The sequence below is a fragment of the Myodes glareolus genome, chromosome 2 (assembly GCF_982192425.1).
Source record: "Myodes glareolus chromosome 2, mMyoGla1.1, whole genome shotgun sequence".
In the NCBI taxonomy this organism is placed as follows: domain Eukaryota; kingdom Metazoa; phylum Chordata; class Mammalia; order Rodentia; family Cricetidae; genus Myodes; species Myodes glareolus.
Genome location: NC_142027.1, coordinates 43,863,305 through 43,888,908, shown reverse-complemented (window position 1 = coordinate 43,888,908; position 25,604 = coordinate 43,863,305). Strand labels below are relative to the sequence as shown.

Sequence of the window (25,604 nt, the reverse complement as noted above, 5' to 3'; positions counted from 1 at the left end):
AGGCTAAACACATTGTGTCAATTAACCTATAAAGATGCCGATACCCGAATTCCAGGAATGTACTGTGTGCTGAATGTAATAATAAAAAAAAAACTAGCTCAATTTTATGTTGATACTTCTCAACATTAAAGATAAATTCAAGCCATCTTAAAACAAACAGAACTGGGTCAAATATGCCTCCAAAAGGAATTCACGTCAACAGTTAATTCTAATGAGCATAGTTCAGGAAGAAAAAACATCCCAGGGGTCTTAGAAATGACTCAGCAGTTAAGAGTACCTGTGGAGTAGGGGCAGTCATCTCTTTGGAGATCAAGACCCCACAGAACCTGCTTTACCACTCTTCAGTAGCAGCAGCTGTAATTAAATTTGATTTTCTGTTGAAATCTGTCGATCTCAATGTGTTTGTTTTCTGTTAGTATGTTAGTGTTTTATATCATAGAAAAACTGTATCAAAATTAAAACAAGCCAAAGCATTAAAGTCATAACATAAACATCTTTTTCGCTCCAGAAAGCTGAGTGCTTAGGTAGTTGATAGAGTGAGGGGTGGTTTTTAGAAATGGGGAAGAGAAGGGAGGAGGTGAAATAGAACAGAGGCAAAGTCTCTCTGTGAACCCGGGCTCACTGATTCAGCCTGTCCCAGGAACTTGCTGTCTCCATCTGTGGTGGTTTCAATGGGCACTGCTCCTACAGGCTGTCATTTGAACACTTTGCCTTTAGTTGGTGGCACTGTCTGAAGAGGTTTAGGAAAGGCAGCTTTGCAAGAGGAAGCATATCACCTAGAGCCATCTTGCCCTGTTCCCAGCACACCCTCGCTGCTTTGCTCTTGCAATTCAAGATGTGAGCTCTCAGCTTCCTATTCTAACTGCCATGCCTGCTCTCATGCTGCCTTGTATCTCCCCTATTTCCTCTGTAACTGTAAGCCAAAATAAACTCTTCCTTCTCAAGAAAAAAGAAATAATCAAATTAAAAAAGAAGAAGAAATGGAAAAGGGCCATTCATTTTCAGCGAGCTGGTTTAACTCGGTGTACCATCCCTATGTTGCCAGTCAACTGATTTGGATAGAAATCATAAAAAAGTACATTGTTGCTCCTCCCCTGGCTGCTAGCCACCTGGAGCACCAGCAGCTAGTGTTACCAGCTCAGCCTGCTTTGCTTGAGATTGGAATCAAGGGCAGCCGAAATGTAAACATCTAAGAGAGGCTTCATCTGGACTCCTGCTACAGCCCAAAGGGTTGCAGAGTCAACTTACTCCATGGGAGCCAGCCTGCTGCTCTTTATAAAGGAAAAGGGAGATTCATGCATGTGCAGTGTCTCTGGGTGAGAGAGGCATTCCTCTCGTTCCTAATTGGAGGTGTCTGAGGTTCTTAAAGTCCTTCGGTGATCAGAACCATGACTGAAGTTTCTGAAACAATCATGGCTGCCAGGACAGTTTTCTCGTACAGCATTTGAGGCAGCCACACAAAAAGTCAAGTACCTAGGTAGGGTCAGGCCCTTAGGACTCAGAGAAAAATTACCAGCAGCATCCCTGGTCCTCAGAGCTTTGAATTTAGCCTGGCCATACTACCTGGTTCTTTAGCTTGCAGACAGCCCATCACGACGTTTCTCTGCCTTCATTAGTAAGTGTGCCAACTCCCTGGTAAATCCGTTCCAGAGCATTTCTGAGTTAGGATTTGAGGATGCATCATGAGGGATGCCTTGTCCCCAGATGGTGGTGATGTTTTTAGAGGTGATGGAGACTGAAAAGTGAGGCGTGGTGGAAGGAAGCGAGTTATTAAGAGTGAGAGACTATGTCTTTGAAGTAAGACCACTCCGGTCTTACTCTGCTTCCTGAACACCATAATGTGGCTTTCTGTACTCCACCGTGCCGTCTTCCATGAGGAATTGAGAACCCTTACACTGTTAAACTGAAGTTCTGCATGCCAGGCATTCTTCTGCAGTGACCAGAAAGCTAATGTGTCCCTTCAGTTCTGACTTTCAGAGAGCCCCAGTACAAGGTCTCACTTCAGTGTGGTAAGGGTTGTTTTAGGTAATGTGTGAAGACATTCACAGTAATACTTGGCAAGCCAATTACTAATTTTCATTAAGTAATGGCTACTACACAAGCTTAATTACTTGGGATAAGGACGTAAAGTTATAGACAACAAGGACATTTTTTTAGGATGATCTGGGAGGCCGATATGGAAAAGGCATTGGTACATAGATGGCTCATTAGAAACTACATTTTACAATTTCAGAAATGCTTTTATTTTATTCAAATACATTTTTTCTTACCATAGAAAGACATAAAAAGCAGATTGCACACACAAGTAAAATGCCAGAGTCCTCTGGAGGGTGGCACAGGTCATCTTGAGAAGCAGCGGTTCCAACTGCCCACTTTAGTCTCAACATCTGTAGACTCCCCTTCCAGCTGCCATTCTGGAGGAAGAACTGGGTCTCAGAACAGCCAGTGATGTCAGCCACTGAGATGTGGAAACAGCATTATTCAGGCCCCTTTTCAACCAGGGGAGCCATGAGTGCATCTCCACGCGCTTCCTTTGTTGAGTTCTCTCTGTCCTCCAGTGTCTTGTGGGAGCTCACGTCAGTTCCTAGGCAACGCCTTTCATCTTTCTCCTTCCTGCCCTTGGGTCCCTGGAAGAGCATCAGAAAGGGGTTAAATGCACCAGCAACTGACCCTGTCCCACGTTTGTCCCAACAACTAAACTGGAAGAAATCTCTGATTTTGTAGCAGACTTCTGCATCTTACTTTCTAGTAATAAATTACATCAACCCAGTTTAGCATATTAACAAAGGTTTTAATCGTTAGAAGAGTTTTTACTAAATTTTAATGTAAGAGCTATGGGAAGAAGGCAGTGTTTAGGAAGGACATCCAACCAAATCAACATTCTCCAGTAGACTGTCTAGGATGGGAGTGTTGGAGCCATTTACAGTAAGTGCTTCACCATATCGAACACACTGTTGTCCTGGGAGCAGAATACACAGCAGTAAATAAAGTCTACCTTCTAGAAACTCCACATACAGGGAGTGAGACAAATACATAAGCCCAGGTAGTTCATTTCAGAGCAAAACAGTGGCATTGATAACTGCCTTGTCTATGTGTATTTATGTGTCTACTTAACAAACCAGAGAATTCTTTTTCCCTCCTCTTGCATTACCTGGGCATCAGAATGAAAGAAATCTCCCACAAAGTTCCTTATCATCTAGCCCTGTTGGAGGTACCGCTGCACCGCCAGCTATTCGCTCGTTTCCCTTTAGGCTTATGCATTTGTCTCAGATTAGCTTTCCTCTCACTGAGATTAGATTACCTGAGAAATACTCATCAATAACAATCTCACCGAGACTGACTGCAAAAGCAAAATCAAGCCTGTCAATGGACGGGGGAGGGATTCATGAAGCCCCATCCTGAAGTGAGGAGCTATTGACAGCTGATGGTTGCTAGAGAAGGAAGAGTCAGCTTTCTTAGGGATGTGGTCCCTAAGAAGCTGCTGATGCTCCATCAGCAGATGGTCCTACACTTACTCACACACACACACACACACACACACACACACACACCCTACACACACCCCACACACACACCATACACACCCCTACCCCCACCCCCACCCCCACCCACACACACACACAGAGAGAGAGAGAGAGAGAGAGAGAGAGAGAGAGAGAGAGAGCAGGGATAGAGGGAGAGCGAACAAGCGAGAGGCAGCACTAAGAAGACTCAGTAAGTTTCTTAAAAACAAAGATGGAGAGAAAGAGAGCACAGAAAACTGAAAAGAAAGTGGTTAGAAGATAGAGAAGGATTTGGAGGGGAGGAAATAGCGGGCAGATTTGATCAAAATATATTATACGCATGTATGAAATCACAATAAGAATGCTTAAAATAATAAACCTAAATTGTAACAAGACTAATGCTGGCTGATAATGATACAGCTTTAAGGATATGTTCTAACATTGAGCATACCCTTTACTTGAAAGGATTTTAGGGTATGTGCATCCGATCTAAAAAAGAGGTTGGAAAAACTACCAGAACGATATACTTTTTATTTGGAAATCAGAATATTCATATTTGAGTTTTAATACTAAAATAGAAGAATTTACACAGACAAGTTGGCATATGCCTGAAATTCCAGCACTCGGAAGGCCGAGGTAGGGGAATAAAGTGTTTGAGGTCATTCTGGGCTATCATGCAGACTCCAGGAGAGCTGGACCTTAACAGCAAGATCCTATCTCAGGAAAGGAGGGTAGGACAAGGAGAAGGAAGAGGAGCAGAAGGATGAGAAGGAAGGGAGAGAAGGGAAGGGTAGGGAAGAAAAGAAAGGAATTAATTATGATCTAGCATCACTGGTGAAGAACAGGCCACAGATGCAGCTTGTGGCTCTTTTTATGCTTTGATTTATAAAAATATGAAATCTACAAGTTAGTATAATTGGTCTTTAAACAAAAGGTAACATAGTCAACCTTTCCTAACCATGAGTTCCACACTTGTGAATTCAACCAACAAACTATCAAAAATATTCAGGGAAGGTGTCTATACTGAAAACACAGTTTTTTTTCTTGTTCATATTCCCTTAACAGCACACTGTACAACTATATTCATAGCTTGTATATTGCGTTAAACAGCAAAAGTAATCTAGAGACAGACTACATGAAAATATGTTTGTATGTTAACAAGAACTAGTACGACATTTTGTAAAAGAGAGTTGAACATCCTTCAATTTTGGCATCCCGTATTCTGGCATCTTTGCTAAACCCAATAGTTTAGAATCTCTCTCTCTCTCTCTCTCTCTCTCTCTCTCTCTCTCTCTCTCTCTCTAACTCTTTCCTTTTTTCAACCTCCCTCTTTGTTTGTGCATGTGTATAAATTTACCGATAAATCCCACTGTTTAATATACACGCTTTAAAATTTATTGTCAAATGCCACTATTTAATGCAGCTATCTTAAAACTACTACGTAGATTATTAAGAAGGGGAATGTATAAAAGAATATGCATTCTAAAATTTTTATTTTGCAATGACATTGTATAATATCCTTTATTTGGAGCTGATATGAAATAGATATTTAATACTGAATTGTCATAAAAAACCACTGAGTGTTTTCAAGGTGCTTATCATAAGCTATGAGTATAGAAGTTAGAGTTGGCCTCCTCTAACCTGACAAGACAAGCGCTTTGGCTTCCTTCCCTATGGCGTAAATAACGGCGGTCCTGTGCTGCCACATACCGAAGAAGGAGCGTGCTTGGTTCGAAGGCACAGGTGCTGCTCAAGGGACTCTGAAAACTCCTGCATTCTGGAATGAGCTCCTCTTTGTGATCCCATTGGCTCCTTCAGTGACCCATCCATGGAGAATTTTCTGTGATACTGCATGGGAAGATGGCTTCGGGATCCCTGGTCCTCATGAGAATGTCGTCTAGGGTGGCAGTCAGCTGATGTAATGCTGGAAAATGCAGGAAACTAGGAATATAGAGAAAAATTAAGTTTACCTCACCATGGATATGTGCAATTCTAATACAAAGACAGGCTACATACAAAATAACAACCAAAGAAATCATACGTTCTGGGAAAATTTTGTCTTCTTTCTCAGTAAGAGCTTCTTCTGCCATAATCAGTGGTTACAATACAGTCCAGAGCATCTCCAGACTAACATTACTGCTCAACCTTCTACCAACAGGACAGTGGAGGACTCCAAGCCTTGAGTGAAATTGCCAGAGTAATCCTTTAAAACATTTAGTGACACTAAAGACATTTCAGAAATAATGAAAGATGAATATTTATGGAGTTCTAAAATAGAAAATAATGGAGGAGTTATGAGGAACAATTATCTAACCTATATGTAAGAAATCACTAATACATATCAAAAGCAATATAAAATTAAGAATATATGAAAACCTTAAAATCCTATGCATTACCAATACCTAGCAAATATCCAGAACATACATAACCATATCATGAAGGTTTCCAGACATGGAGGTCATCTACTATAATGATAACAATGTTGAAATCACAATTGAAAACAAACAAAGGGCAGAGTTCAGAGAAGCCAGATTTCTGGGCAGACTGTGATGCTCTCTGTTTTCCTCACACTCCAGCCCACGTCAGTGTAGACTCTGTACTGAAGACATTTATCTCCCTGTTGCCAAATCCTGCACTGTTCAGTCTGTCCCAGTCACTGGCTGCTATTCAGCTTAGTTTCCCACGGGCCCTCCTGGGGACACCCTCTCCTCTCCCTGCCTCTACATCTTCAGCTTCCTTAGATCTTTCTATCATAGCAGCTCAGACATTTTGTTCACTTGTTCCTCCAGCTTTTAAGTGTGGGGAGTCTCCAAGGCTGTAGTTAGTCCCTTCCTTTTCTCTCTCTTTTCATTCTGCACTGTCCCCCTACACCTGTCTGGACATCAATTTCTAGCTATAATCCTAATTTATTTCATTAATGCTGAGCTGTGTGTTCCACTTACCACAGTGTTCCATAGACTCTCAAACTGACATGTATATCTCAGTTGCTCTATGAAACTGTAGAAGGATACTGTTTTGGACCAGGCTTCCAAACTGGCTCTCAACAGATCAGGCTAAACTAGAAATGGAGTCATCCAAGCTAAATCTTCAAGTCATTGAACTAAGAACCCAAAAGAAATGAGACAGCTGAACTTCTCAAACAGGCTAGTTTCAATGGGCTACTAATGAAGTAACTCCTAGTTTGATCCTTATGCAAAGATAAAGGCCTAAAGGGTCTTCACATTAACCCATCAGTCATTTTCCTACTGTTTGTCACCCTACCCAGTCTTTTAAGTAAAGAAAGAAATATCGATCTGATTTTATCACTTGTTTCTGCTGCTTTCGTTCTCTCAGTGTCTTTACAACCAATCTCAGTCCATCAAAACCTGCGTCCCATATGTCTGTAGAACACAGACATAGAGCACGGTGATGAATCGACTAGCGATGTCTTCTCAACTGATGCATCATCAGTTTGAATGGTATTTGTGCACTGCACTTCAAGAGCTAAGGGAGTCAGGAGAGAAAGCACATTAGCACCTAATTTCAGAAGGTAAGAGGGAAAGACATGTTGAAGAAGACAAGAAGAATTGCCTGTGTACTCCCTCTGCCAGCTCTAAGCAATGAACACCCTGCGGAGGGGAGAAGGAGGAACTGAATCAAGTCCTTAGACTTGAAGCCCAGTATCAGGCCCCTACGGTGAAATCCAGCGCCAGGAGCCCCACAGCCTCTGCCCCTAGGACAGTGCACACAAACCTCTGGAACCATGTGGGACAGGTACCAAGGCAGCACCTCTCCCTTAACTGTGAGGAGCAGAGGAAGAAGCCAGCACATTGTAGAGCAGGAGAGTTACTACAAGGCTTTGCATTCTAGTCCAGGGCCAGGGCTTGCTTCAGTGAAACACTCACCAGACAGAAACTAAAACCCCAAGCCTTGGGGGTAGAAAATAAGTTCATAGAAATGGGTTAATTTAAGTTGTAAGAGCCAGTTAGTAATAAGCCTGAGTTATCAGCCAAGCATTTATAATTAATAATAAGTCTCTAAGTAGTTATTTGGGGAGGAACAGAGCTGATTGCAGTCCTGACAAAAGACTCCACCTACATCACTGTAGCTGGTTATTATAGTCTGGAAGTGATGAGTCTACCCGAACAACTGGCAGTATACAGCAGTGTGATCCCGGATCTTGCATGGGTGCTGCACTGTCTCAATAGGCTTTGAATTTGGGCTGAGGTTATGAGCCAACATTCTAGTATCAGTGATCACATAACTAACTGCTCATTGCAACTTTTCCAAAAGTCCAAACAGCATAACATGGACAGAATACTTTCCACTTAGAGAATGTAAAGGAAGACAAGCGCTAAACTGTGGCTTGAGAACTTAAAGTTGATCCTTCCACAGTAAATTTTCCAGGAACTGAGCAGATTCCCATAGTCTAACTATAGGTCAGGGACTGTGGACAAAACCTCTGATCTACCTCAACCAAGGGGAAGGCTGTGGGAACACAGCACCTTTTTTAGGCACTATTTGATTCATTCTATGGCCAATTTAGGGTTTGGAACAAAACTGAGCTATGTTTCCCTCTAGTGTTGAAATATAATAACACACCAACAGTGAGACTTCAACAATATATTAGTGCCATCTAGTGATAAAATAGCGAAAGTCACTTTAGACTTGGGGAAAGAAGCAGGCCCAAACAAAACCATACAATAAAAACGATACAACAACAAAAAATAAAAACTATAAAACAAACAAACAAAAAAACAGGTACATATAGATACCTGTCTCTTAAATGTGCGGACAGCATTGCACACTGTACTGGCTGGTTTTGTGTGTCAACTTGACACAAGCTTGACATAGAGCCATCAGAGGAAGGAGCCTCTGAGGAAATGCTTCCTTGAGATCCAGCTGTAAAGCATTTTCTCATTTAGCAATCAATGGAGGAGAGACCAGCCCATGGTGAATGGTGCCCTCCCTAGGTTACTGGTTCTAGGTTCTGTGAGAAGGTGGGCTGAGCAAGCCTGGGAAGCAAACCAGTAAGCAACTCCCCTCCATGGTCTCTGCATCAGCTCCTGCCTCTGGGATCCTGCCCTGTTTGAGTTCCTGTCCTGACTTCCTTCAGTGATGAACAGCTGTGCTGAAGTGTAAGCTTAATGAAACCTTTCCTCCCCAACTTGTGTTTTGGTCATGAAGTTTCATGGCAGCAATAGAACCCCTAAGACATCACATCAGTAGGAACTGCCAGAAGTTTGTGATCTCATCTAGCGTTCAAAATATGATGCCAGAAATTGACTACATTAGTCCATTTCTTAGTGGACTTAATTTCTTAGCTCTTAGTGGATTCCTCAAAGAGAGATGTTTCAGTAAACCCAATGAGCTTCCAGAAAACACAGAGAAATGATACAATACTCTAACAAAGGAATTTCACAGAAACATGGAGGCAGTTTTTAACAACACAACTAAAATCTTTGGGGTGAATAATACATTAAGCAAAACTTAAAACACAATGAAAGGCACCAAGAACAAAATAGACCCAACAGGAGAAAGAATAATGGGAGTGAAGACAGGCTACTTGGAAATAGAGAGAAGTTAAAAAGAAGGAAGAATGAGGAGAGTGTGGGATTTGTTGGGTAACATGAGAAGAGAAATATTCAACTTGCCAGGGCTCAGGGGAACTTGTGAATATCAAAGGGAAAGCTTGCCAGAGTTGTAAAAGGAAATTCCCTAAACATAGAGATGAAATCAGACACTCAGGTCAAAAGTCGTAGTCTGCCTCAACTCAAAAGAGTGTACTGTAATTATAGTCAGTTTCCCCAAACACACGACAGGAGTTAAAGGGAGTTTTTCAAAGGTTAAAGATAAAACAGAAGACTCCAACGTCAGAACAAATAAAGAAACAAATAGCAGGCAGGAAGGGTTATTCAATGCATGAGATGCCTTATTTCTCAACAGAAAGGTTATTTTTCATGGGATCATGGAGAAATCAAACCTATATATCAAAAATACTGTACCTATTACAGCACCTCTTTAGAAATGATGGCAAGGTGGAGTCATTCCTAGATGAATGAAACCTGGATACATACATTTCCCTGAACATCTCAAAAAAAAAAAAAAAGACAAGGAATTCCTTAAACCGAGAAAGAAGAAAGCAGCAGGTGACAAAATTACCTGGTAGGATTCAGTTCAGGCCGGTTCAGAGTGTTTGAGTGTTCTAATACTCTAAACCTGGTGTGAAACCATGCATGTGTTTGGTGTGAAGACAGCTAAGCTAATAAGTGCGTTAGCATGTAACCAGGTAGTCAGCATACAGACATGCAAAGGGGGCATCACGAGTGAAATTATGGGGAAACAGAGTGAATATGCAGGGTGTTGTACTAGGACGCATTTATATACCTGTTTCTTTTGTTGGTTTGCTTTTTGTTTTTCGAGACAGGGTTTCACGGTAGCTATTGAGCCTGTCCTGGAACTAGCTCTTGTAAACCAGGCTGGCCTCGAACTCACAGAAATCCACCTGCCTCTGCCTCCCAAGTGCTGGGATTAAAGGCATGCACCACCACTGCCCAGTTTATACACCTGTTTCTTATCTTTACAATGATGGCAATTGCTATCATTTCATATTAATTTATTATAACTAAAGATTTTTATTTTATGAACTGAATCGCCGTTGAATTCTAAAACTAAAAATGAATTCAAATAATATCTTCTCATTATTATAATTTTGTTCTTAAAGATGTTCCATCATGAGTCGACTTCCTGTTGTCTCTGAGTCAAGATGTAATGACTCCCAGCTCCAGAACCATATCTGCCCATATAGCCATGCTCCCCCAGGATGACAATATACTGAAGTTCTAAAACTGTGAGTGAGTTTAACCCAATTAAATGTTTTACTTCTTAAGAGTTGCTGTGGTCATGGTGTCTCTTCACAGCAATAAAAACCCTAACTAAGACAGAAGCTGGCACCAGGTACTTGGGTATTCCTGATGATAGGCCTGACCATGTGTTTGTTTGTAGGAATTTAGGCTTTGGTACTTGAGAGTTTGGAAAGCATTGAAATGCTTTAAGCACTGCCTAATGGGTCATACTAGTAGGGGCATGGAAGACAGTGGTGCTTAAGAGTTATTTGAACTATGGGGGGCTGGCTCAAGATGTTTCAGAGGAGAAAAATTTTAGCATGTTGCCTAGAGATTTTTCTTGTAATATGTTGATGAAGAAAGTGACTGCTTTTTGCCCTTGTCCAAAGAGACTACCTGAGGATCACATCAAGAGTTTTGGATTAACTGTTTTGGCAGTATAATGGATTAATAAAAATGCTGTGGATCCCTGGATCCCCAGTGGCTGCAGTAACAGAAATGCTGCAGGTCCCAGAGCGGTGGCAAGATCTCACCCAGCTAAGTTTCTGACTTGTGGAATAGAAACTAAGGAAAAGTTTAGAGTTGGGTGTGGTAGGACACACCTTTAATCCCAGCATTGGGAAGGCAGAGGATGGTAGATCTCTTGAGTTTGAGGCAAGTCTGGTCTATAGATCAAGTTTCAGAACAGTCAAGCATAGGCAGTGAAGGACAGAAAGCCAGTGAAGATAAGTGAACAAAGGGATCATTTTCCAGCCCCAGCAAGCAGCACAACTTGGTAGCTTCAGTCTCGTGGTTCTGGCTTTGGAGTTAAGGACAGAAGAAAGGAGTTATGGAATATAGCCGCTGAGGCTAGGCATGTGTCAGGACTGTCCCAGAAAGGAGGCCTAGTAGAGAGGCCATTGTGTGAAGCTAAAGCCTGAATTGCCTTGAAGAATCCAAGTTGTTAGAGACGCCAGAGGTGTGGGATACATGCCAAGGAGATCAGCTAGCAGGGAGTGGAACCATTCCAAGAAAGAGAAATATGTTGCAGTCAACAAAGCTGAACAGCATTGGAGATCTAAAGAGTGTTTCGACATCAGAAATGAAGATGCAAAGTTTTGAGTTTGCCCAGCTGGTTTTCAGTCTTGCTTTGGTCCAGTATTTCCTCACTGTGCTCCCCTCCCTACATTTTGGAATGGTAATGCCATTATATGTTGGAAGTATGTGATTTTTGTAATGGTCTGCTCTATCCCTTTAAGAGACAAGCCACGCCCACTCCCTCTCCAGTCCGTGGAGGCAAGCTGATCTTCAGCTTCCAACCTGAGTCCCTTCTTTTCCAGCTCCCTCTCCAAGAGGCAGCTTCTGTCTCTCCCTTCGCCCCACTTCTCCCCTTCCCTGTTCTGTTTCCTCTCTCTCTTTCTTTCTCTCTCTCTGCCCCTCTCCCCTTCTCCCCTTCCCCTCCCTAACTCACTAAATAAACATCCAACCTCACTTTGCATGGTGTGCCCATCAGTCAGTCTCTCCTTGTAGGACTGGCTGCCCCGTCGAAGTCTCTCACCCACCACTTGGCTCCCTGCCTGGGACTCGTTGTTTCTCATGGCCCACTGCAGCTGCTTGAGGAACTGCACTGTCCCTGCCTGAGACTGCCTGCCATCACTTCGGGAACCTATGGCATGGTCTCATAGCCCGCTGCCCACTGCAGCTACTCTGGGACCTGCAGCATTTTACTTTTACCATTACAGATTTGCTTTTTGATTTTGATTTTACAGAGGGTGTTAAGTCAGAAGCATAACCCCAGTCCCTGGCATCCATCCCAGCCCCCTGGCCTGGGAGTCGCTTTGGTCTGGACTCCAAATCCCAGCATGTCAGGTCTTGACCCCTCCCCAGAGGAGGATCAGGACTACTCCCACAGGATATTTAAGTGGACTCCCAGAGGAGGAACATGTGGTTTGGGGTTTGCATGTGCTCTCAGCTTTCCTGTCTCCCCGCCATGTGCTTGGCCACCCGAGAGCACTATATTTAATAAAACAATGAGCATTTTAATTCGGTTTAATCTAACCTAATTGGATTTCTTTGTGCCAGTGGAGCAGCTTGCTTTAGGATTTCTTCCTAACAGAGGGATTACAGTTAAGAGATTGCCATGTGTCTCAGAAAAGACTTTGGACTTTGAAACAAGTTTGAGACTATGATAGACCATGGGGACTTTTTAAGTTAGGCTAAATGCATTTTGCATTATGACATCGTTACAAGATTGTGGAGGGCCGGGGAGTAGAATGTAGTAGTTTGGATGTAATTGGTCCCTATAATCTCATAGGAAGAAGCATTATTAGGAGGTGTGTCTTTGTTGGAGTGGGTGTAGCCTTGCTGGAGAAAGTGTATCACTGTGGGGGTGGGCTTTGAGGTTTGCTATGATCAGGATACCACCCAAGTGAGTCGGTTGATTTCCTGTTGTCTCCGAGTCAAGGACTCTCAGCTCCAGCAACATGTCTGCTAGTATGTAGCCCTATGCTCCCCTCCATGATGATAATGGACCGAACCTCTGAAACTGCAAGCGAACCACCTCATTTAAATGCTTTACTTCTTAAGAGTTGCTGTGGCCATGGTGTCTCTTCACAGAAATAAAACCCTAGCTAAGACTCCAATGGAATGAAAAGGAGACAAAGCAGAGAGAGTATTTGCTCACTCTTGTGCTGCCTTGCCTCCTGGCCAGAATGTTTCCTTTGTTTTTTAAGTTACTCTTTGGTATTTGTTGTGGCAGTGAGAAAAGTAACTAATACCAAGGGGAAAGAAGTCCTCTTATGCCAGATGATTTGTCCTTAACAAACCTCCCCTGTGGGATAGAGTAGTCAGCCAGAGCCTAACTGACCAGGGGACACAGACACTCGGCTTCAGCCACCCCTCTTCTTTCTGTGTCTGCACCACCTAAGCGGGGAGAGAGCTGGGAGGCACCTGTGGAGCCCAGCACCTGTGGAGCCCAGCACAGAGGTCTAGGCTCAGTAAACACCGACACTCGGGAGGCGCAGACATGTGGATCTCTGTGAGTTCTAAGCAAGCCAGAGTCACATAGTGAGGCCTTAACTCAATAAAATAAAACAAAGAGAGCCTCTGACACAAAGGTGTCCTCTATCATGCCAAACCCAGACAAAACTCAGCAAGCAAGGCTGGAGAGAGATGTGTTCATACTCTGCCTGCCTAACGATTGTTGCAGGACTTTCCTCACAAAACCGCCACATGTACAAAAAAAGGATGGCTTTCATACTTCTTACACAAATCCATACTTGTGTAAAAGGGTTCAGACTTTGTCACAATTGCACCAACACGGACAAGACACTTTCCAACAATGGCACCTCCACCAACAAGCAGATGGCGCCTCCTGCTTTGTGTACTCAAGAATAAAGGCCTTTGTTCATAACCAGGGCATGTGAGTTCCTCCCTTTCCGCTAGTAAAAACTTCACTGTTTCTTCCCTCATTACATATACCTGAGACTTGACAGAGCATGGACCCCAGATTGTAATTAGTGTCTCATTCCTGACACTAAAATTTGTTTGTGTTGTTTGTTTATTTTCTACCCATTGTTTCAACTTTGACCTGGGTAATCATGTCCACTCTCAGAATAAACAGTAATTCCCCATAAAGCCTTTCTCAGCCACTGTGGTTGGGTCGGGTCTCTAGTAGAGGCTGTCCTAGGATCCCGCAACTCTCCTCTGTGACACTACACAACTGTAACCAATGTTCTGGCCAACTGTCCAGTGTGTCTCTTTACCATTTGGCCATTTACTCTACCATATCAAGGGCCGTGTTGTAGATCCTGGCCCCTTGACTTGTTCATACTGTGGGTTAGATGTACACAGAATGGATGGACACATACAAAATTGAAAGAGGCAGAGGACTAGGGAGTCTGCTGTGAGACTGTGTCTCCTATGAAAGTCAGAACCTACTCCTATACAGTCTCACCAACACAGCTGTCTACACAAGAGCTGAACAAGGACAACACCAGCAGACATGCTAATATGTACAGGGGGAAAGCCCAGGAGGCTGCAATCCTACATGAAGAACTACAGGCAGCAGCAGAATAGTCTTCTCCAGGGATGAGCACACCAATTCATTATCCAAAACCAATGGCCAGTCCTGAAAATACACACTACACACACAAGTAAAATGATAAAGACTGAGCAGATTGTACTTATGTATTTATGAATATATATTATATATAAATTATATATGTATATAATCAACAATTAATGAAAAAGAGGTCATGAAAATTTGAAAGAGAACAAGAAGGGAGGTGTGAGATGATTTGGAAGGAGGAAAAAGAAGGTGTAAATGACAGAACTGTATTGTAATCTCAAAAAATAAAGATACCAGTGAAGTGGGCTCATTCTAAAGGCCTCGTTAACCAAGCTGTCTGTAAAGGCCCTCCTGCTAAATTGCAGCCAGATCCTGAGTTACTGGGAGCGTCAATAGACTAGCTTCAGAGCAACACAACTCACACTGTAGCAATGCCCAGTGGCTAGATCTAAGCAGCTTGTTCACACACAGATCTCAAGGCTTTCAGGAAATGCTCTACACATTGACAGTCCTATGTACAAGATGCTGGGTCTTGTACTCTTGCTAGTGTTGCTGTTATTTAAATAAGTTTTTAAATGCTAACCCAACAGATACAGCTGTTATATTGTTAATTGTTATATTGTCATAGGACATATGACTCTATTCTGGCTGAATGACACACATTCTTTTGGAAAACTTGTCCAACTTTTTGACATTGCAACACAACATCACCTTTGAAGTTCATGCTTGGGATCTCATGACCAAGTTACCAAAACAAAATGCTGGGAAATAAATACTTTAATGTTTTAAATAAGTCTACAATTTTGTATTGGGTGGCATTCATAATTCAGTTGCATTATCAGACCAAAACATACAGGGGAAAGAACAAAACCTAAACATGACCATATGAAGCAAGAATAAGGTCAGCTATTTATAATTACACAGTGCTGGGAACCTGGATGGGGGAGTAAGGGAGACTTCTGTAAATGTGCATTGACTGGGTTATAATCTGAAGAGGCTCAGGAAGGGAGCCGGGGTGGGACACAGACTGCTTTGCACCTGAGGATGAACCCCACAGTTGGGTAGGGACACTGTCAAAAAAGGTTCTTGCTGGTGGGCTAGGGGGTAAAGAGGGCCTAGGAAGAGATGAAGGGCCGGGGTGAAGGAATACAATGGGATTCCAGCCCTGTAAAGAAGGTGGGCAGTGATAATGGCGTCTAAACCAACTCAGGTTTGCTGTGCGATGTAAGGATGTTTTCTTCCTTCTCTTTTCAGTAGTCTAGCAGTTTTCTTTGGCAATTATTTTATGATCTCTGATAATAGTGAGTACTTACTGGGTACCTGGTGCTGTATTGAGCATTTATGTATATTAGTCACTGAAAGTCATGGTACCTTCATGATGGAGGTATGACTACTACTGGCCCATTTAGGGGAATCTGAGCAAGAACATTAAGGACCTTGTTTGGAGCCACGCTACCAGTGGAAGCAGAAGACAACAGCAAGAGTTCCTTCCACCTGTCACCCTCTTTCCTGCATAACAGCTTCCCCTCATCCTAGAGAGGAGAGTAAAGGCCACTGAGCACTAGGCTAAAGTTCTACTATTGCCGTTCCCTCTCTTTAACTACAGAATGACTACCTATTAAAATTGAATTTGAATATAATATAAAATATGAGAAGCCATTCACTGCCAATCATAAAATATTACAATATCTTTTCTTTCCAGCTTTTTAGAGATACCTTTGGGATCAGGTTCCAGTGTACCCCGAACTGCTATAGGAATGAGTATGTAACCACCCTTAGGAGCATAGTGGACAAAGATGAAAATTTTGAGAATTTATTACTTTAATTTGAAAATATCCTAAAAGAATATAAAATAGAGAAATGGGATCTGAAGGAAGAAAAAAAAATGCTGAATGTGGATTGTGGAAACTTGCTTGTTCCCTTCAAATGACGTCACAAGGACAGTCACACATGGCGTCTACCCTGGAGCACAGACGAACTGAAGATTTTTCAGTCAGCACTCGGTCTCTTCCCTAAATGATGTTTCATAACTACAAGACCCCTCACACAGGGCTCAGGTGATGCAGAATAAGACTGCAGGAACTGTAGTGAGCTGCGAAGATGAGCAGACAACCGGATCCACTAAGCTATCAGAAATGGATTCATACAATGATCAGAATAAATGGTTAACATGGAAACAGGTTTGCCTCTGTTTTGTATCCCTGTAGTGATGGAAAGGGAAGGTGGAATGTACAATAACAGGCTGCATCTTGTCTTCTTTCTTTTCACCCAAAGCTATAAGTTACAGCTAGAGTTCTCCAGTTCTTTAAATCGGCAATCACAGATTGGGTCTGAACAAGAAGCATTGTTCTATGAGGACCGACTTCACCCTGATTTGTACTTCATTCTTTATGTCAGCTTATATTTCCTACTAGACTAACATTTCCACAAGCATCAGAGATCATATGTCTATTTTTACTTCATAATCCCCATGTTTGGCATAATACTGTGAACAAAATATGTGTTCGATCAATATGTTGAATGAATTAATGTTCTGTTGCTGTGTTAGTGAATAAGACCGAGAAAGATGGATTAGAAAACACATGCAGTACAGGCGAGAAGGAAGAAACTCTGCCTGTTCATTTAATAACAGTGAATCAATTATTTAAATTTCGAGAGGGAAGAGGTTTTGATTAGAGCAGTGGGTAAAAAGAAAAGAGAGAATGAGAGAATGCATCCTTGTTAATCATTATTAATGAGATTAAAAAGCAAAACACAAAAACTGAAAACCGCTATTGTCCAGAACTTGACAGACCCTGTTCCTGAGGATACCACATCCTTGAGACGTAGAATATGGAGCCAGCAAGCTGGTGCTCACCTAGAAGCTATACCCCTACTGGCTTCTTTTCACAGTGCTGGGAGGCATGCTACTGAGGAAGAAAAATAACCATTATTCTCATCCAGATGTTTCCCTCTGTGCGCTGCAGTAACAACGGACCTGGGAAGACATGTCCACTGGCGTGATAGTGGAACGAATGTCGCAGGGTGATCAGCCACTTTCTGATTGGATTTAAGACTCACTCAACAAGATGAAACCCTTATCTGGCACCATTACTGGGTCAGGAACCAACCGCTAGACTGAGCACAGACCCTAAAAGAGAACCTACTGCTATTCATCATTAGCTCCTGTCATTATACCGTAGATTAGCGCATCCGCATCCTTCAACAGAGAAGCTTCTGATCGCAGTAGATGATCATCAGCACAGCCACCCACAACCGCCCACAGTGCAGGAAAGAAGTGACATCAGAATGTCCAGCCTAAATAGAACATAAATCCCAAAAGCTGGGGGTCACTGTGAAAGGGGGTGGCGATAATGTAAGACTTGGGGTGGTGGATGGCTATGAGGAAACATAGCAGAGAAACCGAGATGTGAACTCAATGGTTGTGACAGCACAGAGAAACCTGTGAAAGCCCAAGCTAAACCAAATCCCCACCCGGGCTTGGGGGCAGGGGCAAGACATTCCACCCCTAGTCAAGTAGCTACCGGCAATTCTTAGCTGCAGAAGGAAGAGAGGCTGGTTTTCTCTAATAGCATAGAACATTTGAGCAGCACGGACTGCAAACTGATCTTCACTGGGGGAAAGAGACACAGAGTGGGGTAGGAAGAGAACCTTGGGCAGATGTGGACGGAGTTAGAGGAGAGAAGGGCAAACACGGCTAAAACACATGGTGCGAAATTCTCCGAGAACTAATTTTAAAAGAAAAGTGAAAACCATGTTATTCCAAAATGAGGAAAATCCTAGCACATTTTGGTAATAAAACACAGATTTAATTTACAAATATACAGCATTATTTATTTAAATGAAAGAGAACCGGAATGCTTGTTTTCTGGACCTGCGGCCATATCGACTCTGTGTCCTCTGACTTGTGCACTGTCCCTAGCCTCTTTTCTGGCAATTAGATTTTAAATGTTATTCCACATTTTTTCTCTTAAAGTACCAACAATCATGTTAATCCGTTAATTACAAAATGGATTGCTTATCTGGAGACTCTAGCCAGGCTAAATTAAGGAAACAGTCAAGTTAGAGACAAGCAGAAAAATGCAGTATGTGTATACCCCTGAGAAATGCTGTTGACAGTAAATCTATGGTTCGACCCCCCAAATGCTGCAAGCTAAGCATGAACTTCCTAAACAAAGTAGATGATATGTATTTAAAAGTATTAGAAACTCAAGTTTATTTTGTATACTTTGTAAAGCAGCGGGCTTCTCTTCTTTCACACTCCCCGTGACACCAGGAGGCCATTGCAATAAACAGTCAATCACGATTTTTTCTTATTGCCTTTGCCTGGTCCTCATACCTGGAAGCCTCAAGCTTCCCGGTTCACAGATTTTGAAGATCTCATTAGGTCTGAAACATTTAATTCTGCTGCGATTGCACGAGAGCACACCATACTGGCATGTATTTTAAAAGAGAGAAATGGTTGGGGCTGAATCTCACAGATTGCAAGCAGCCCCACTTCATTCTTCACCTAAAGAAACGGAAACGAGGAAGCACTTTCACCGACCCTGCGGCACTGCCTGTTCATGTGGTGAAGGGATTATTTGAAATGTCTGTGTCTCAGAAAAGTCTCATCCCTCAAGCTGTTGACCAATGATAGTAAAAGTAATTCCTTGCATACGTTATTATACATTCATTGTGGATATGGGGCCCTGGGACTGACCTTCAATAGGTTTACCCACAAGCTTACTTTATTCTGGGGTTGGCAACGAAGGTGTTTTCGTAAACTGTCTGTACTAGCTGGAATTCTAAGTGACTAGTGAAAAAGAAATGGCATTATTACTGCTGTGTACCTGGGAAGTGAACGGCGAGTGTGTGAAGCCCACCAGCACAGCAGCTGAAGAAGGCACTGTGCCAGCTGGAGTCCTGACCTGGCCCAGCCTGCCCACCCGCTCCTAGGCGCTTCCCTCTTGCATTGTGCCCGGCGCCTCTAGCTGCTATGGGAAGGGATTGACAGTTGTTCCTTCTCTAATCATAAAAGCTATGGAAACCAAAAGAAAAACGTGTATTATATTTGTCAAAGGCAGCGATTTGCTGTTTGGAATCTCCAGTCCCTTAAAGGTCGTCATATACCTGATCTAATTTCGCTGTTTCAATACCTGTACAGAACAACTACAAATTCCTCTCCTTCGGCCCAAACACTGTCACTCAGGGATATGATTTCTGATTTATCAGGGACTCTGAGCAGTAGTTCAAGATACTGTAGGTTCCTGAAAATGAAGAAACTGTTACTTAAAACTTAAAAAGATAGTTCTCTTAAAAGGCAACTCAAACACAGAAAAAGAATTTTTTATAAGAATGGATAAAGGTTTGGAAATTATTAATTTAAGCCAAAGAACTCCTCGAATATTCTCTAAGAGAACCCCCTTCCCTGCCACTCCGGCTCCCCCTGACTTTATGATAACTCACTGGGCATGGCAGGGAAGCCTTCCTGTAGCTGGCTTCATGTGGTCGGTGGTGGTCCCGGAGTCCTCGCTCATCCTTGTCTCTCCAGCTGTGACCCCAAAAGCTGCTCATCCATTTGGCAAAAGATACATCATCATCATCATCATCTCTGTGATCCATGGAGATGTGACTCAAAATATTAAAAGCCTGCCCCTAAAACTGGCAGAAATAATAACCCAAGATCTGATGAATCCACTCAGAACACTAAACGAAACTGGTATCTGAAATGGTCTCTGATAATGGTATCCTTAAAAAAGAAAAATTTACCAAACAACCACTTCATCATCAGGCAGTCTGGAGCAATGTCTATTTATAAACTCTGCAGCCCACACTCCCCTCCCCCTTGTCTCTTTAAATTGAGAGGCTGTTTAATCCTCCTGTTTCCAGGGCTGTGCCTCGCAGCCTAAGGGCAGACAGCACAGGCCACTGCCTGGTTTTCTCTGAGCCTTTCTGCCAAAGGCATGTGGCAGCAGCTCCAGCTGTCAATGGTGATGAAGCGTGACCCTCACAATATGCTTGTCAGTTCCAAGCTGTCTCTGAAATAGGACCACATCCAAAAGGCAGAAAACAGAAGCTCTCAAGGTAGTGAGCTGTTGGCACGTCATGTCTAAAGCTAGATGCTCTTCTAATAAATAAAATGATATAGAAAAAAATCTGTCTCCAGGTCAAGTTGGACAGCTTTTTATTTAAGCATTACCTGTACATACTAAGATATAAGTGACATAAGATACATGTAAAATTTGAATATTTTAAGTGTACAACTTAATAAATTTTTATGATGTATACTCCCATGCTGTCAGCCACTGTAACTGGCTAGTCACAGAACATTTCTAGGATTCAAGAAAGCTCCTTATAACCCCTTCTAATCCAGAATTCTTTGAAAAGGTTTCTGTATCTGGCTTCTTTCATAAAACTTCTATAAACGTATAACTCCTGAGTCTTTCTATTCTTTCTAAAATTAAAAGAGCTACAGTTCCAGAACTCACACTTGTCAGTACATATGCAAGTATTTTAGAAATGTTATTTTTTTATTATAACAATGCTGCAATTGCAAATCTTGCATCATACTTTGTAGATGAAGAAATTGGGATTCAAACTGATTTGTCCAGATTTGAAGTACTGCTAAGCACCATAGCCAAGTTTAAGTCATGAGACTTTTTATCATCCTGCTGATGTTCTACGAGATTTGAGGAAATGCTGCAGCCTCAAAGAGAAGGATGCCTAATTAGCTGCCATGTGGAAATCCTTCCAGGAGCTGGAAAAGAAGAAGGACTTGAAGACCGTGCCCGTATTCCTAGAGCTTTGATTGTAAAACGTGACTCTGGGTAGACCTGTCTTTGATTCTTTTTATGGTGAGTGTTATATAGCTATTAATCTGCAAATGAAATGTTGCCCTCTGGAAGATAAAGGAGGCTTCGAAATCTTAGGAAGCAAACAAAACTTACAAGGCTCAGGAAGCACATGGAACTTACAAGACTCAGGGAACCCCTCAAAGTCGCAGGCTTTTCAAAGGCCTCGCAGAAGATGATAAAGCAATAAATTACAAATACTAGCAGGACAGTTTCTGACTGGCAAGCAGCCTGTAAAGTGTGCACGGAGCTCCATGGATGACACTTCCATGACTCATCTTCCACGCTGGGCTTTTCAGTGTTCTATTGACAGCATGGCCCCTGTAATGTGTTCTGAGACAATTACCTTTCCCTGTGTGGTATGCGATGACGTTCTGGCTAGTTTTATGCCAACTTGACACAAACTAAAGTTTTCAAGAAGATAGCCTTATTTGAGAAAATGCCTCCTAAGATCTGACTGTAGGCAAACCTGTAGGGCAGTTTCTTAATTAGTGACTGATGGGGAGGGTCTAGCCCATTATGGATGATGCCATCCTTGAGTTAGTGGTCCTAGATTCTATATGAAAGCAAGCCATGGGGAGTAAGACAGTAAGCAGCATCCCTCCATCGCCTCTGCATCAGTTCCTGCCTCTAGGTTCCTGCCCTGTGTGAATTCCTGCCTCACAGCTCTTGATGATGAGCTGTTATATGGAACAAGAACAAAATAAATCCTTTCATCTCAAGTTGCTTTTGGTCATGCTGTTTCATCACAGCAACAGGGACCCTAAGACAGATGGTGCCATTCTTCACTGTGGTGGCAGCTGCCTGCTTCCTGCAATGGGTGATACAAGCAATCCAAACCAAGCCATCTGAGAATGAAGCACCCTTGGGGGAAGCTCAAGATATCCATCTTTCTTTATACGATATGGAATGACATGCCCTCTTGATAGATGATGTCTACCATGCAAGTACGAGAAATGCCCCCAACTGTCGATACACTGCATAATATATTGCAATCTCTAAGTGACAAAATCGGTATGATATAATAAGGCTGTGGTGTCTGTTGTGTGGCCTTTGTTGTGGATAAGAAATGCAACTGAGCCCAGATGCCTTTCCAGATTGAGTTTGCCCTTAATAAAGGAGGGACAGGGTAAACATATGTGGCTGTTATCCATTACATTAGTCTCTGACTTGACAGGAATGATGTGGGGAAAAGGAAAGAATTAAATGGATGTTTTGTAACTTGAAAGATGCAATTGAAAGAGAATGTAAATTAGATCTATGCTAAAAAGCTCTTTATGGCCAAAGACTTGGAACCTGTGAGAAGAATTGAACAATGAGGGTAGGGGAGAAGATACTTTTTAGGTCTGATTTTTACAAAACCAGGAGAGGAAATCCATGATTTATCCTGTAGACAAGGGCTTTTTTCTTTTTAAAATTGGTTGCTATTGTCCCGATAGACAATAGATAGCAATTTGGGGAAAAAAGGAATTAGTTCTTTGGTGTAGGACGGTCTTCTTTCTATGTGTTACTTTCATTGTTTAAATAAAGAGACTGCCTTGGCTGTTTGATAGGGCAGCAGCTTAGATAGGCGGACTAGACAGAACAGAATGCTGGGAGAAAGGAGGCAGAGACAGAAAGCCACCTGCCATGAAGCTGCCAGATCAGACATGCTGAATCTTTCCCAGTAAGCCACGAGCTCGTGGTGAAACACAGATGAATAGAAATGGGTTAGTTAAGATGTGGGAGTTAGCCAGTAAGAGATTAGAACTAATGGGCTAGGCAGTATTTAAATGAATACAGTTTCTGTGTAATTATTTCGGGTAGAAGCTAGCTGGGTGGCCAGGAGCAGAGCAGAACGAAAAGCAGCCTGCACCCCTTTACAACATTTCATCTTACAACTCCCAGACCATGTTCCATCACTGAGGGAAGTCAAGGCAGGAACCTGGAGCCAGGAATTGATGCAGAGACCATGGAGGAGTGCTGCTTACTGGCTTGCTCCTCATGGCTTGCTCAGTCTGCTTTCTTATAGAACTCAGGACCAACAGCTCAAGGATGGCACCACTCACTATGAGCTGCCGTCTTCTGCACTAGTTATCCTCAAGAAAATGCCCCACAGGCTTCCCAGCACGGCAATCAGGTGGGGTCAACTGAGGTTCATGCTTCCCTAATAAGTCTAACTTATATCAGGTTGACATAAAACTAGCTTACTTAGAGGTTTTAATGTCAAAAACATAATAAAAAACCATGCTAACCAGGCTATACTCAGCTTCTGAGTTGCTTTAAATGGGAGAAATTTAAATAAACAGTGGAAAAGGCTCACAGGGCCTAACTCATGCAACTGTGAGACATGGCATCAGATGGAATCATTCTGAGTGTCACAGAAACAGAGAAACAGCCATATAGATACTTAACCCTCCTTGAGATGAAAAGTACACAATCCGAAAAAGTATAAAGAGAAATCGGTCTCTGATGAGTCATTAGGAATACTTAGTAACTTCTGAATGAGTTCCACATAAAAACCAGGGACTAGAAGAAAATAAAGAGAACTGGTCATAAAGAGGCGATGTCTGATGCCCACTTCACTGGGGCAGCCAGGGCTGCATCTGGGGCACAGCTAAAAGAAGATTCTGGTGGTTTGCGGAGCCTTTTACTGAAATGGTAACTTTAAGAAACAGGTGAGACTTTGGCTTATCTGATTGATTTACACAGGCATAAACATTGGTATTTTTTCATATGGTATTAAAGCCGGTGGAAATAGGCAACACAACAAACAGGTCTGTCAGGCTCACTCAAAGGCAAATTTGGCAACATTTGTGTTGAGTCATGTTTCCTAGGAGAGAGGAGACAAAGAGCCAAATCCTACATTGTTGAGATTATGAAAGGTTTTGAAACCTGCACAATAGTTCTGAGGAGACATAAATTATCAAATAATGCAGATAAGAGAGATTTAGCTTGCCCTAGGATGAAAACTTCTCACCTCAGAGCATGTGGTACATGCTTTTTTTTTTTCCTCCCTCACTTGGGTACGCTTAGGGTAAAGATTATTTTGTTCAGCAGCCAAGAGTAGCTGATGAAAATTCAAAGGATGAGGTACCAATCACGGATCCAGAGACTGTTAGTGTTGTGGAGTTCAAGACCCTCAGGGGAAGACCACCAAACAACACTTAGTCAATTTATATTTTGGTTGTGAGCCTAGACATTAATGGCTGAACCATCTCTCCAATCCAACTTTTTCAATTTAAAAAGATTAAAAACAAGTTTATTTTATGTATATCAATGCAGCATTGAGACAAACAGCCTCCTTTGCATTTTTAGAAGCACAAACCACAACTGTCTTAGCTCTGAGAGTTTTTCTACTATGTGCATTATCATGTTATGTTTTGTTTTCTTCTGTTTTGAGCAAGCAGTGGTTAAGAGATATTACAGAAGCAGAATAAACATCTGGTTAATATTTTAAGATAATGATTGCCCAATAACTGAGAGGGGGAACAATTTTGGGAGATGAGCCACACGGCTCTGAGATCAGTCTCCTTTTTAGATTGCTGTCAGGACTCAACTGCTGATCGAGCTGACCTTGAGGTCACAGTCTAGATATCCTGTGTTGACAATCCTTAGGATAAGAATAAGGTCCTGCTGACTCTCAAGTTTTTCTTTGTACACAGTAACTGTTTGAAATGGGGCTAGTTTTTAAGCATTAAATTAGAATCATTGGTGAGCCAGCTCTAGCAGCAGAGATGGCCAGCAGGAGTGTAGCCCTGCTCCCCCTTGATCTGAACCAAGCCAAGCTGTGCAAAACAACCTTGTGGAAATTACTTGGGGATGGATCCAATATATGCTTGCTCTATGGAAACAGCAGCAAAATCCCAGGGAAATGAGGTAGACTAGGTCCTGGAGAACAACCATTGATTGTAGAGGGTTGGGGGAGGGTAATCTTCTATCCATGCCATTGTAGCCAAAAGTGCTCTTTTGACAGAATTGTCGATATAAACGATAAGATCACTTTGGTCCATATATGTGCTTGCTAACATCTTTTTTTTTTAAAAAAAAAGAAAAGCATTTCTTTAATCTTCAGAGATTATCTGTCACTTTCTTTTGAGTGCACAGATACAGCCCCTCAGTGATCTTGCCAAATCTCTAGAAAGTTTTCTTTATCTGTTATTAACTTGTGTTTTATAGATTTGTAAAAGCATCTAGAGAACAGCAAAGACATTGGTTAAGGAGGGAATATGCCTATTTAAGTGATAAAGAACACTCCTAAAAGCTCTTGTTGACTTATTGACTAAAATTCCCAGTGCCAAGTGGGAATTAGGTTACCTCACTACAAGCTGTTGAAAAAGGAAGCTTCCAAAGTCCCATAAACCATCTAGGCTATTACCACTGTTATTGGTTATGTTGTTAATTACACTTGTTTTGG

General features: G+C 42.2%; 1 protein-coding gene across 1 annotated transcript; it reads right to left on the bottom strand.

The window, feature by feature from the left end:
* Positions 1-2,219: 2,219 nt before the first annotated feature.
* Positions 2,220-20,280, bottom strand: Lnp1 (leukemia NUP98 fusion partner 1). Its single transcript, XM_048422555.3, has 3 exons — positions 19,824-20,280; positions 5,214-5,444; positions 2,220-2,627 (listed from the first exon to the last, which is right to left on the bottom strand). Exons 1-3 carry the CDS (start codon positions 19,977-19,979, stop codon positions 2,478-2,480), a joined length of 537 nt encoding a protein of 178 aa, XP_048278512.3. The 5' UTR covers positions 19,980-20,280; the 3' UTR covers positions 2,220-2,477.
* Positions 20,281-25,604: the final 5,324 nt, after the last annotated feature.